The sequence below is a fragment of the Pelecanus crispus genome, chromosome 9 (genome assembly GCF_030463565.1).
Source record: "Pelecanus crispus isolate bPelCri1 chromosome 9, bPelCri1.pri, whole genome shotgun sequence".
Taxonomy (NCBI): domain Eukaryota; kingdom Metazoa; phylum Chordata; class Aves; order Pelecaniformes; family Pelecanidae; genus Pelecanus; species Pelecanus crispus.
Window position 1 is genome coordinate 37414214 of NC_134651.1, and position 14022 is coordinate 37428235.

At 46.2% G+C, this 14022-nt stretch overlaps 1 protein-coding gene across 6 annotated transcripts in view; it reads right to left on the reverse strand.

Moving 5' to 3' along the window:
* DNM1 (dynamin 1) overlaps nucleotides 1–14022 on the reverse strand; it is a 69757-nt gene that overhangs the window by 20133 nt on the left and 35602 nt on the right. For 4 of the 6 annotated variants that reach the window (XM_075716012.1, XM_075716011.1, XM_075716010.1 and 1 more), the window contains exons 11-15: nucleotides 7610–7696; nucleotides 7328–7398; nucleotides 6819–6870; nucleotides 5598–5609; nucleotides 4224–4337 (exon numbers count right to left, since the gene is read on the reverse strand). In XM_075716012.1, coding sequence (XP_075572127.1) covers nucleotides 4224–4337; nucleotides 5598–5609; nucleotides 6819–6870; nucleotides 7328–7398; nucleotides 7610–7696 — 336 coding nt within the window. Of the gene's footprint in view, nucleotides 1–4223; nucleotides 4338–5597; nucleotides 5610–6818; nucleotides 6871–7327; nucleotides 7399–7609; nucleotides 7697–12409; nucleotides 12549–14022 lie in introns of all 6 variants that reach the window. The other 2 variants (XM_075716013.1, XM_075716015.1) reach the window with 1 other exon arrangement.

Genomic DNA, 14022 nt, shown 5'->3' on the forward strand with positions numbered 1-14022 from the left:
AGAAAAACCCACAAAGGATTGAAAGTTGGAGGTTTGGATACTCTGGAAGTTGTGTTTGCTTTGGTGTTTGTCTGGAAAAGAAAGATGAGAAACCGTGAAAGCATAAATGAGGACTGATTAAGACTGCATAAGATATTATCCATGAGAAAACATGTACTTGTGAAAAAAGATGAGTGAATGAAGGCAAGAGCTCCACAGAGGATGTAAAGAGAAGGAACATGTTCCAGAGAGCACCTGAGAGCAGTGTGAAAGCAGGAGAGGAAGAACCTCAGAGCAGACCTGCTCCTATGGTCTTTAAACAAGGCGGGTACAAAAACCTGGCTACAGCTGGACCTGTCACAGCAAGCTTCTGATGACTCGTGGGCATCAGAGCAGAGACAAAAGGATTTCTACCAGCTGAGCTGTGCCTCAAGGACATAGACTGTTGGGGGAGGGGGGGAAGGGGGAGCATGTGTATAGTGGGGGAACAAATCTCAGCATTGATCAATGTATTTATTTTTAAACTAGAATTGGGTACAAGACATTGACAGGTACAGAATAAGCAGCTAATGACTGTCAGTAAGGTCAAATCTTCCCCAGGACAGGAAAGACTACCTTTGTACTTTGAGCAAAAGAGAAGGCATGAGGACTGAGAAAGAGCTCGAGTTCAAGCAGCAGGAATCAACATGATGCATAAAGAATATGAAGCACTCCCTGACACACCTGGAAGTACCTAAAACTCTGTGCCCACCCCTCCTGTACACGCAGAGGACTCAAATGCACTGACATTGCATGCAACACAAATACTTTCACACAAGCAAATAAGGCCATATTCTTCTCATGCAGTCATCTGTTCTTACAAGCCCAAAATTTCTAGTACATGATTTACCTAAGTAAGGACAGAAGGTCCCATCTGTATTGTACATTCACACAAATTCCCAAAGGAAACAGCAGATATATCCATCCACCCAGCTGTACAAACACTCTGGCATAGTGGCACAGTCACAGGCACTCCAGCACAAACAGTCACCCTTGCAGAGCAGAGAGCACAGGGGTCCCCCTCCAGCAGGCAGTAAGCTTTACTAATAGGAACCACTGAGCACAGGGCTCGTTGCATCTTGCCTACAAGGTCCCCATCACCAGCAGCTCTAGCCCAGCTCATAGACCCTCTTTTCCAGCAGGAGGGAAAGCCCTGCAGAGAAGCGGGCACTGTGCATTTTGTAAGAGATTCAGGCAGAAGGACAATTTGAAACAAGTTCTTGTATCATGTCCACTATGGTGCTCGCTGAGCAGTTAAGACAGTGTGCTGTGCTGCTGCTCCAGCCCTGAGGATGCTGTGGCCTCGCTGAGCAAGGAAATCTCTCTCTATTGGCAGCAGCCAGAGCAGGCTCTTCCCCACCTCTCCCTTCCACTGCTGGCCTCCTGCATAATCCCACAGGGTTCAGGAGGTGCAGGTACTTCAGAAGGGTCTCCAGGTCTTGGGAGGCCAGCTTTCTGTGGGGCCGCTCTACCATGGGGCCAGCGTTTGACTCATTGAAAGGAGACAGGAAGAAAAACAGAGAGCCCAGGAGCACACACACATGCTCTTGGCAACAAGGCAGAGTGGGGAGCCAACTTTCCACCCCCGCCTGGCCTGCTCTTTCCTTCCCCTCCCATTCCCCAGCACACTCCTTCAGGCCCCTCCAGAGCATCAACAGCCATATATCCCTGCTAACATGTAATGCTGGGCCCTTTAAGACATTTTAAGTTTCAGTTCCTTTATTCAGAGGCAGAGGAAAAACACACCAGCATTGCTGAAAGACTGGTATTTCACTAATGGGGTCCAGATGTCTTCATTCTGCAGACTCTGGGTCCTGGCTTGCAAGACAAGGCAGGGAGAAGCTGTGCCCCCACTTCCCCCAGCTCCAGAAATACTAGCCTAATCTTCACCCTGACCCCACTGCACACCTTCTCACCCTGCTCCTTCCCCCATCATCACCCACAGCTCTGCCACCAGTACTTCCATCTGCACAAGACAGATTCAGCTCCCTCCTTGTTCCCTCTGGACAGCTGCCAGAGCACAGGGGAACTGGGACAAGAGAGCCCACAGAAGTGCAGGGTGGAGCAGACAAAGCCTCCCCCTTCCTCCTGGAGCTTAAGTGAAGAACAATCATGGTGTACAGCCTTTAAAAACACATGAGAACATTTCAGGAGCCATAGAGGACTGGAGTCCTCCTGAATTGGTGGAGAAGGAGAGGTCTGGGCCAGACATGCAAAAATAACCATTTGACAGAGGACCATGCACTGCAGACAGCTCTTCAGGATGGAGCCAGCTCCATGCAGGACTGAGGTTTGGGATATGAATCCCCATGCTCAAGGCTCTCCAAGCTGCCCCTCAACTGCACCAACTTTTAGCCTGACTCAGCTATGGAGTCCAGGTCAAAGTTGCTGCCTTTCTCACAACAGCCAGTGATCAAGGAGTTGAACTTGGGGAGGAAGCAAATAATATGGTTCCCTTTCCCCCCTGCTCCCACTCAGTTGAAGACAAAGGCTCCTTTCTCAGATGCTGCTCAGACCTCATCAGCGCTGGATCTCCTGTGTTTAAGGGAACAAGGCTGGCCCGGAACTGCTTTCATTAGGCAGCTCTACCTCTTGCTATGCAGAAGGGAAACGGTGCAGACCTCCAGTTGCTATTGGCCCCCAAGGCTGCCCTCCCTCAGGAGGGAAGGGAGGTACAATCCCCACCCCAAGCAACTGGAATCTATCAACAGTTTACACATCCCCACTGCAGCCCTCCCTCCCACTCCCTGAGGAAGAACAGGGAGTTCTGATCATCTCTGCAATACAGATGTAGCAGCTGGCTTTGATTAAACTACTTGATGTTTATAACCACTCGACCTGCATATGCAACCTAGAGGAAAGTGGAGCCTCCCCAAGCAACCCTGAATACAAAGGTCAGGGGTCTTACAGCAGAGACACACTGATTTAGCAAAAGATGTTTCGATGCCTGGTTCTTTAATTAGGAAATTGCTGCCTGCTCATCCATAGCAGCACTGCAGCAGTCTCCATGCAGAAAGTGATATTTAAAGGCTGATTCATCAACATATTTGTCATCATTTCCACCTGCTGAGAATGAAACAGGCCCACTGATATAAACTAGACAAGAAGCCAGGCCTAGCTGTAGCTCCCAGGCACACTACTGTGTGCCTCAGAACACCTGAGGGACACAAACCACAGTAAGGGGCAGAGCAGTTTCTTTATTTGCTATCAGAAACCCTGATCAACTCAGAATGCATGACTATATCATATCAGGCATCTTTCATCCCGCAGCACATTGAGTGGGGCTAACCCTTTTGATCATGTCCTTACCAAAACCATCCAGCCATTCCTTCCCTTTTCAAAGTAATCAGAAAAGACATATCTACCTTTCTCTTGCACAGGAAGCAACACACTTTTGACAGTGATAATTTCAGCTGAGACAATTCTGTCCAATTATATTATTTACCACTGAAGCAGAAAGACACCACAGCACAATGCCAGAATTCCTAATACTCAAGATTTTCAAGCAACTCCACAGAGTAGGTCCCTGTTCCTATCAGTGATATTCCACACATCACTGTACTTTTGATCAGCAGTACTCTAACCATACACAATTCAAATAATTTTACAAGCAATATGTTAACTGGCATGTTCAATATAAAAACATTAAAAAAAGACACTCCTGCTTTGCAGACTTAACAACTGAATCCTGGAGAGGTTAAGTAATTTATGCAAAGTCAGAAGGAGCCGGCATCTGAGCTACAGCTTCAGCTCCACAGCTCCTGTTGCTATGCTCAGAGAGGAGATAGCTTGTTTCTTGTGGCCAGGAGAGATGCATGAAAACCTCTGCCATACTCCTTCAGAAAAATCATGGATGCCCCACAAATACCAAAAAGTCCAAGTCTTGGAACTAACCCATGTCACCTTTGATCACAGCTGCCACAGCAAGACAAAGGTCAAATTCATTCCAAGTGTCTGTCAACTTTCTGCTGAGCCAGGGCTTCAAGCACAGATGTTACTCCTTGTGCGTCAAAGAAGCCACGTCCGCATCAATTCAGAAACGCTCAGCAGTGCTGAGACCCCAGGGAACCCGGCCCAAGGATGGTTTCAGCTTGTGTCAGAAGCTGCAGACAGTACTTGGGAAATACATCTGTAACACACAGTGAACCGAAGGCCTTATCCTCATCAGATGCCCGAGTCTCAAGTCACAGAGTTAAGCTACTCACCTCATCATCCTTGTACCAGGAGAGGTTCTCTGCTGTCAGGACAAACCAATACTCCTTGGAGCCACCCTTCATGATCCCAATGTTGTTGATGGTGAGCCAGCCCTTTCGGATGACCTAAGGGGGTGGAAGCAGTGAACATTAACAAGGGCCCTAAAAGCCTGGCCTTAGGCGACAGAGGAAAGATCAGAGGGTATCCATATACAGAGTAGTATGGAAAGACGAGGAACACCGTGCTCTCTGCTGCTGCCAGAGGAGCCCCCCACTCAACTGGCCAGTGAAGGTCTTTGCCTTGAAAGGGCCAGGAATAGTATAAAAAGGACACAGGAAGGAACCTGGCAGTGCTGTGCATTATACCCTCTGCCAAGGGGAAAGTGATGCAGAAGAACTGCATCAGGAGTGCCTCGGACACCGGCACAACCTACAAGCACCGGATCACAGCAACACACCCAGAAAAGGCCATGCCTAGAGGAAACCAGGACACCAGCACACCTTTTGGCACACTGCACACGTGGAGTGCTTCACCAGACTCAGTGGTGGGGAGAACCAGTTCAAGAAGAGATGAGCAAGCAACCCAGAAAGAATTGAGTTTAGTAAAAAGGAGACACTAAGTATAACAGAACAAAACGGTGCATCTGGAATTAGTACCCTGGACTTCATCATACCCAGGTATTTGATTAGTCATATTAATTTAGGGCAAAACGAGTTCCTTTAAGTTTAGTCTGTAACAAAGCCAGGCTATTACTCTCTACAGAACTCCAATTCACTAAGTGCTGGTTTAGAGCCTCACACATGCAGTAATCAAATGCAAGTATGTGTCACCTTAAATGCATTAGCTTTTATATGTATTACTGCACTGTTAACAACCAAAAACATCCGCATGCATTATGCGTGTGTACCTTGTTGTGTGGATGTGCTTGCTGAAAACAACATGGTATTGAAAAACCATGCAACTGCACTGCATATTACCAAGTTGCACTGTGTGAGCACCCTACCACAGAGGTACACAATCCTTTTAATTGTCAATTTACCCTATAAAGGTAAACGTAGGAGCACTGGATTCACCCTCATGCCTACTGTTAAGGCCGAGATAGTCCTATTCTCTCTGTGGACAGGAGGGGGCAGTGAAACAGAACCACACATCCTTGGATCACTGCTTTTTATCTCCACCCACTCACAAGATGTACCAGCAGTTCTGAATTTTTCCTCAGTGTACTATCTTTTCACCTCATTTCTGCTTCACCTGTGTCTACTGCCAGCTGCCCTCCTCTCCCCATTCAGCAGCAGAGGGAATAATTTGTCTATGCACTCTTCTTGCCTTCCCAGATGCAACATTAATGTTCATTAGCACAACCTGCTGAGTGGCCTTCTACTCACCAGGATCTCATCCTGCAAAGGGGAACCATAGCAACAGCAGCAGAGCAGAGAGCAGGAGAGGAGCAAAGAGAGGAGAGATTGTTACTAGGAAAGCTGGAGCAGGAGAAGAGAGGCTCAAAAATAAAATAAAATAAATTGGAAGCTGGTAGCAAATCTTTTACCCCAGGTGTTAACAAAAGCAACCCCCATCCCAAAATAAAATCTGCTAACAGGAAAGCCAAAGCGCTTTACAGGTAGATCCAGAGTTTGCCCTTTGCACTTTTACACTCAGCTCTTCTATAAGGTATACTGCAGAGGATGGGGTTCCCTATAGCTGCTCTGAGATACCATGAAATGGATGGTTGGCCAACAGTACTGAAACAGTCTGCATGTTTACATGCAGGGAAAGGTGGTCAAGTATGTTATGAAGAGGATGGATGTCAGGAGTGCATGTCTTTAAAAAGACTAAGCAAAAGCATTTGCTTCCATTCTCTATGAAGCTGCTTGTAAGGCTTTGTTTCTACAAGATCTTCTAGCCTAGACAGCCTTGCCACATTCCCAGCAAATCTGGGAGAAGGTGTCATTAGCCCCTTTTTAGTTGTATGTACGCTCCATACAGTTCCGCAAGTTCCTCCCCGCCACTGCTGTCTCCTCCCATGGATGTGTTCTCATACATACCCAGTGCAACCATCGCTATAATCACCCTTTGTCTCCCTGTACAGGGGTTTAAGTATTTCCAGTGAAGTTTTCCAGAAAAGAGTCCATGAACTCTCTTGAAATCCCTTTCCAGAAAGTAGATACCACTGATGAGAGACAACTAGAAAAGAATTCTGTACTGTAACAGTTCAGACCTAGTGTCCTGTAACCCTGACCTCAATAGAAGAGTTAGCACAGCTAGTGAAGGGGCTGAACAAACAGGGATTTATAGAACATTAATAGGGATTTCTACCAGAAAAGCAAGATCAGATCTTGATTATCAAGCATCCATTTCCCTCTACAACACTTTCCTTCCATTGCTGCTACATGCTCAGTTCTTCCTGACTGCAGTGAGCCTAAACCACTATCCTCCAGGTATAAACAGAGTTTGATGAGTAAAAACCACCACCACCACCAACAAAAAAAAAACCAATAAAAAAACACTTAGAGCACTGCTGCATCCAGCCCAGCACTTGTCCACCTGGTAGCTTCCAGGTAGCAAACATGTCCTTCTTGCAGCAGTGAAGGAGATAGAACTTGGCCTACCTGGTTGCCAGCTGCCTTCTTCTTGCTCATCTGGCTGCTCCTCTGCTGAGCACTGAAAACAACAGCAGAGACATTCAAAACCCCTCAGGCTCTTCATCACCTGAATCCTGCTCCCATCAGATAGCTGCTACAGTGAGTTCATGCACCTCACCATTGACTTCCAAGCCTTAATAACCCAGTCTATTTCCATCTGCTGTCTCAGCCTGGTCTACTCATCTTCTCACTCCCACCTGAACCACACTTGGATCACTAACCCTACACTGCTTCTGCTTTTTTCCCCCCAACACAGCCCTCATACTCTTAAATCCCCCTTCTACACATCCCTGTTCTCCTCCCCAGCCTTGCAATACAGAGCCACTGAAAAGCAAGCAATACTCAGAGCTGAACCATACTTTGGGACCACAGCATCTGCACCAGGGCCTTTGCAACCCATTTACTGGAGCAGCTATAGGACAGAGCCACAGGAAACTCATGCAGAGAAGAGGAGGCAATAGGATGTGGGTGCTTACTTGGCAAAGCCAATGAAATCCTCATGGTTTGTGTTCATGTAAGCCAGCTCGATGTCTATTAGAAGCATGACCTGCCAAACAGAGGCACAGACAGAGCAAGACAGACGTTAGTGGTTGACACTGCAGACAGAGCCCTGTACATTGTTCATCTGATCAGCCCCGCTGCAGCCAGGCACCCTTTGGCTCAGGCCACTCTAGACATCTAGTCTATGTCCCTTCAAAGGTGCCCCCCCCCTCCCCCCCCCCCAATCTCCCCTCTTACACACACTCCCGATCCCCTACCTGATCTTTAGTCCTGCCTTCTCTCTCACGGATGTGAGTAGTAACAATCCTCTCCATCTCCTCACGCAGATGAGGGTACTGGCTGAGCTGCAAGAGAGAGACAACACGTGCACATGGGAAAGGGAGGTATAATGGGGGGGAGCAGCCCCCCATGTACGCATGCACACATACACCCTGCAATCAGATATTTTTTAAGGGAAGCTCTAGAAAGCTGGACTTGCAGACGGATTTTTTTCCAAGTTCCTGAAGGTCTGCTGGGGGCAAAGTTCATTCTCTCTTGCTTTGGGCTTCAGAGAAAAGCCTTTTTCACTCTTGCAGCAACCTTTGCCTAGAGACCTGCTCCAAACCCACCACATTCTTCCTGGCATGAGGCTCTTGACAAACATACTACTTTTCACTTTAATGGGAAAACCCCAACAAGTGATCAATTTCTCTAGTTGTTCAGCATCAAATTGTAGTAAGCTAAGTAATGCTATAACCTGCTAAATCCTATGGGAAGTCTCCCTGGGAAGTGAAGTGGATTTCAATCCCCATTTGCTGAGGCACTAAGTGAAAGCATCTGGCCCTCTCTGTCAACATCTGCAAGCGGAGACAGAGGATCTGACCAACTCAAGGGGACATGTCTTCAAGAAACACTGTGCTCTGGGCACCCAGCTGCTTCTACCTGCTCTCCACCTGTGTTGGTGCAGGATTATATAGTTGAGGTCTATTATTCACATCACACGTATACCACACTTTTTGCCACATTACTAAGGAGGGAATCCTTTCCTGCCCAGACAGAGAAGTAGAAGGACTTTACTAGCTGTGGTTCAAAAGAAGAATATCTACCAAGATCATACATAAGAAACCCTTCCAAATGAGCAACCTTAAAGCCATCTGGGTTTCACACAACATCTACCTACTTGCCTCGATTTATAAGCCTCTAGTGATTTCAATAGCAGTAACTGTACATTTATTAGGTCAGGCCCAGCACAGTCAAATGAAATTAATCCTTCAGACCCAGGATCCAGCCCTTTATTCCCCACTTCACCTATCCCCTGTGAAATCATTTCCCCCCTTTTTTAATATTACCTCCAATTCGACTATAATGTCAAACAGCATTTCCTATTTTATATCCCCTCACGGGATCTGTACTGCATTTGTTTTGTTCCTCCAATTTACATAAGAGTTGCTTCTTAAACTGGTCTGGCCTTTTGTTTTGTATACATAAGCAATTGTAACATGCTAGAAGGAACTTGCTCAAAGTGTGCAGCACCACTACTGGAAGCCAGATCCTATTCTAACCAGAAACAATATTCCTAACATCTGACTACAACTAGTCTCAAACCCTTTCAGCACCCTTGCAAGTCAAGCAAGTTGCAATATAGCCTGGAACTGAAATTGAGGACTAGCTTTGACGCTGCCTATTTTCAAGTGTGTGGTTTGTTTTGAATGCCAATGACCCTACAGAGGCAGGAAAAAAACCCAAGTGGAATTAGTGTTCCACACCACCTTGTCTTGGAAGCACAAACTGGGTGTTCTCCATGATCTTTGTGGTTCAGGCAGCTGGTTGCTTCAGAGACACACACACAGGCAAAGCTTCCTGTTTCCTTTGGGGGGTTGGCAAAGGATAGATGGGCAAGTTATGTCAAACAGAAAAACAGGAAGTTGGAAAACCTCTAAGCAAGTCTCAGCTTCTTTGCTTCAAATTAAAAAAAACAAACCAGTCAAACAAAAACACAAACCTCCCCACCCCACTCCCAACCAGTCCAAAGGCACACAAAGTACAAAACAAGTTGTGGTTTATTCAGAACCCAGGTCATCCAGCAACATTCATGTGCAAAAATAAATTCACAACATCAATCCCCATGCATGAGCTTCCAACCCCAAGCGTGCACAGGGGAAGCAAGGAAAGAGGACACAGACAAGCCACAGGATGTCACACCACCAGGAAACATGCAATAGGGCATAGAGGGGCAAGGAGTTATCACCAGCAGTACAAACAGCACCCAGAAATGCCATGACTCTGCAAGACAGGAGAGCAGGCGACCCTCCAAGGGGTTAAGTCTGTCAGCCTGTGATCATGTCCCAGCTCAGGTGGATTTTCAGTCCTGTTTTAGCTGCATTTGCCTGTTCAATCAAAATACAAGCTCACAGCCCTCTTTGAAAACCAATTTATCCCAATGTTCCTTAGTTCCCCTCTTTGCAGATTCCAGGAGTCCTCGCCAGCACACAAAGGATCAACTTTTAGCTGAAGCGTTGCTGACTTGCAAGACCTTCCTATACTTGTGAGATGCTGCAGTGCAGTCTGGCACAGAAGGTTCCTGCTTTTGGAAAAACGCTAGCCAGAACACTATCCTCCTAAATGTAAGGGTTTGCATGCTTACACCAGCTTTCTGTGATTTTGGAGCTACTCTCCATTTAACCAACTGGAAGAAGCTCAGAATCAGGCCAGTCAGAACAACTCTGAACAGCTACCTTCTCTTCAGCCCCTCAACTTTGTCTAATAGTCAAGAGATAGTCAACTGCAAATCTCTTCATACAGGAAAGCTGTACTTCTGTAGCATGCAACAAACAGATGGGTTTGCCTCCTTCTGTGTTCTTTATTAATAGTGTTAGATTATTCCATCTATGCAGCTTTATCAACTGCACGTACAAAAATTTCTTCACCATCTGGGGTGAAATGAAATAATTGTGACAGCACACAAACAATAACACACAATAGTTCAGGACAGCAACAAACCAAGGCTACAGGACTGTTAAGCTAATTCAAGAGGTATTAGCCCAAGTGGTCTTTCTTTCAAGAAGCCTTGCAGGAAGACTTTCAGCGAGTTTAAAGGTTTGGGTTTGTCATCTGTAAGGCAGCATCAGTCCACAACACAGCCAGCTGGGTATTACCTTACAATTAGCCTCAGTCCTAAAGTAGCCTTTTCCAGATGCCTCCCCTAATAGCACATGCTCTTGTCCATGTCAAGCAGTTAGGGCTATAACATGCAAGATAAATATTGCAAATCAACTAATGCCCCTGTGCAGTTACTACCCTTTGCCTTATGCCATCAGAACCCATCTCAGGCTGGCTGCTATCTTAAGTGGTCTGGCAGTTACCTTCTATTCTTTCAGAGGGAGATACAGGCAAGATTAAGCTTCTCACTATGTGTAAGCATTTGACTTTAAGCATTACTAAAACCTTCCTTTTATTTTCCAGTACTATTGCTAGATATCATTCAGGCAGTTATTTCTCATCTCTAACATCTGCCTCCCTGGCCTTTCCAGCTTTTATTACAGCCATTAGTCTCCTACAATGTCATTGCTACTATCACCTTGCATCACCTTGGAACATCCTCACAGGGTCTTCCACCATATCACGGATTAAAATCCACAGAGCAAGTGTCCAGTCACTCTCATGACTTGGTCCAATAGAGAAACTGGAATTCAACACCCTTGGAGTTTTCATGATCCTCCTCCCTCCCCACCCAGAGCAGATATCTCCAGCCAGATACAGAAAACAGTTTAAGCAATTGAACCCACCAAAATAAAAAACCCACAAGAGAAACAGGCTGGAAAGGAGTTAATCTGCCTTGCCACAGCAATCCGGCAACAGCAGGACACTGCAAGAAATAGATTGGGCAGAGCTCAGAGCATGTCAAAGATGTCTCCTTAACAGAGGAATAGAGCTCACCTCTGCCTAAGTACACCTAGACCTCATTAGCTCAGCTCTTGCCTTCACTCTGAACTCATAGCTTCCCTTCTTTCCCAATTTAGGGGTATATGTTGGTGAGTCTGGCTGTAACCCTGGAAGAAGGGAATGTTAATTTTCAAGTTCTAAAATAACTCATGAAACAGCCCTTTCCAGCTCAGGTCCCAGAACATACTTCTGTTGTGACACAGACACATTTCTGGCCCCTCACTAGCAAGTTTAACACTAATTGCCACATCTGCCTTTTTTTTTTTTTTAAGGAGGCATGTGGTGCCCCCTCCTGGAGGAAGCCAGCCTGGGAAACGAACCCACTCCTGCCCCAGCCTCTAAGCAGCATTCGACACCCTCCATGTCACTCAGGGCAGTTTCCCTCTCCACCTAATGCTGCCCTCTGCTAGCCTAAGGCTTCACCTCCCATAATTCACAGCATACAAGGAAAAGTATCCACACTACCTCCCACTGAGCATAGTCCATGGAGCGAGAGGATCAGCAGGAGAATGATGCAGAGGGTATAATGCCTGGAAAAGCTTTTCCCCAAGCCTTTTGGGACAGTAATCTTCTGTTGACTCTGAATATCTCTTGCAGAACATCTTGCACCTCAAACTTTTAATCGACTATTTTGTATATGCTACTGCTCAAGATAGCTCTGCAGACAAGATGAAACCTGCAGACTGCTCATGCTGTGGGGATGCAAGGTCTTTTTCTGGCTTTTTACCTTTTTCTAGGTTATCTGGATTTTTCCAGATAAACAAGTTCCAGAAAAAAAAAAAACCACAAGTAAAATGTTCCAAATGCGCAGCCAGTGGCACAGCAAACGGGGCTTGCAAAGGGTTTGATCTACACTGAGGTGAATACCACCGAGCCAGACAGAGCAAAAGGGTATGCTAAAGCAATCTACTGGATCCCAGCTCACTTCTCAGGTAGCACCCCCATCAGCTGATGCCCACTTCTCTTGGCCTGCTTTTAAACTGCTCTTATACCTGCAGGTTGCTGCTCTCCTTTAGATGCATCTTCAGATCCATTTTCTCTCACTAGGTTTCCTGGGGTTTGTGTGGAGAAACAGCATGGAAGTGTGTGGGAAGGGGGTGGGCATTGACCTTTCTTTGCATTTTTTGTTTCTTTACCTTTTCGCTACACTTTCTGATGGTGGATGTGAGCTCACTCACTACCATATCCACACACTTCAGACTCGGCTCCTTCAACTTCTGCACCTGCTTTTTCACTATGGCTTCAAAAGCGAGGTCAGGCGTGAAGAGACCCGTTCTGCATGGCAGGGGCAGGGTAGGAGGAAGCAACGAGGAAGAAGAAAGCAAAGCAGAGAAAGACCAGGAAGGAGGAGGAAAGAGAAGGAAGGAAAGGGGAAAAGAGAGAAAACACAAGGCAAAATGAGAAGTGAGATTTTGGTTCATTCCATTAGTTTATTGAACCAGGTGAGCATTGCTATGGGGCCTGTGCACTGCCAAGTATCAGGAGAGTCTACAGGCAAATGGAAGCGGCAAAGGGGAATGAGGTAGGAGCAGTTGGGCCAGTGAAATGGTGAGTTGTCAAGAGCAAGATGAATGGATGGAACCCCCAGGGATCAAGCGATCTCTTCCTGAAGGAAAGCTTCTTTGGATTAGGACAAAGTTGCTTGCCACAGTGAGCCACTGCCTCTCTTCCTAGAGGTTCACCATGTCTCATTTCCCTTTGTCTCAGGCATTCCCCTTTCCATCCCACCACAGTTATCTCTCCTTCATGTTCTCCTTATTCCAGCTGCAGGAAGCCTGAACAGTAGCCAAGCAAAGACTTGCAAAGGTCTGTCACTTGCATCTTGTTTTGGCAGATCTGAACTGAATTAACATGTCTCAGTTTCAGGGATTCAGACAACTGCTCCACTTATGGAGCATATTTCACCTCACACCTTCCCTGCAACATTAACCTCCTCAGTAAGAACAGATGTACCCCGTATTCAGGAAAATGCAAACATGCTAGAGGGCATCCGTAGCTGTCCAAAGCATCTGTTCTGCCCCAGCTAACCTGTAGCATCAGACCCAAAACAGGCCTGTTGAGGTTTATATGGAAGCATTTCCACTGATACTAGGTGACCTTTATTCTCAGTGGCTCCACTATGAAAGAGCAGAAAGTTCACAGAAACTAAAATGACTAACATATGTCCAAGATTAATCTAATTCAAGACTACTGCACCCAAATAAGTTTTTCAGCACATCTTTAACACTTTAGAGCTTCTACCAGGACACTCTTTGTTATATAATCTGAATTACTTATTTTAGCATGGGGCATTACTGCTTTGCAAGTGCTTTCAAGGGGACAATGTCCCCTTGACACGGGAAGGGGCATACTGCCTTTCTACAGGTACAGTTAACAGTCAAACCTGGGGTGCATACAGCTGACAACCAATCCAGGGCTAGCTAAAATAACCACCACTTTATTTAAATCAGGTAGTTCCCCCTTCACCTCACCTTTCACATCTGTGGATAACACCTGCAAGACCCCAAGCAATACCAGTATTAAAACACTCTTCAACACATTATTATAGGACGTACAACTAGTTTGCCTTTTAAGCAGCAAAGAGCTGGGATACATTACAGGATTCAGCTTCAGCCAAGGGTCTCCCTCAAGATGCCAAAGCCCCTTTCGAGCAAAGCAAGGGCATTTCCAGAGTTTTCACCATCCTCTGACTCAGCAGCAGTCTCCTACTAATCCAGTTGCCCTGCTAAGCTCAGCATACACTGCTTCC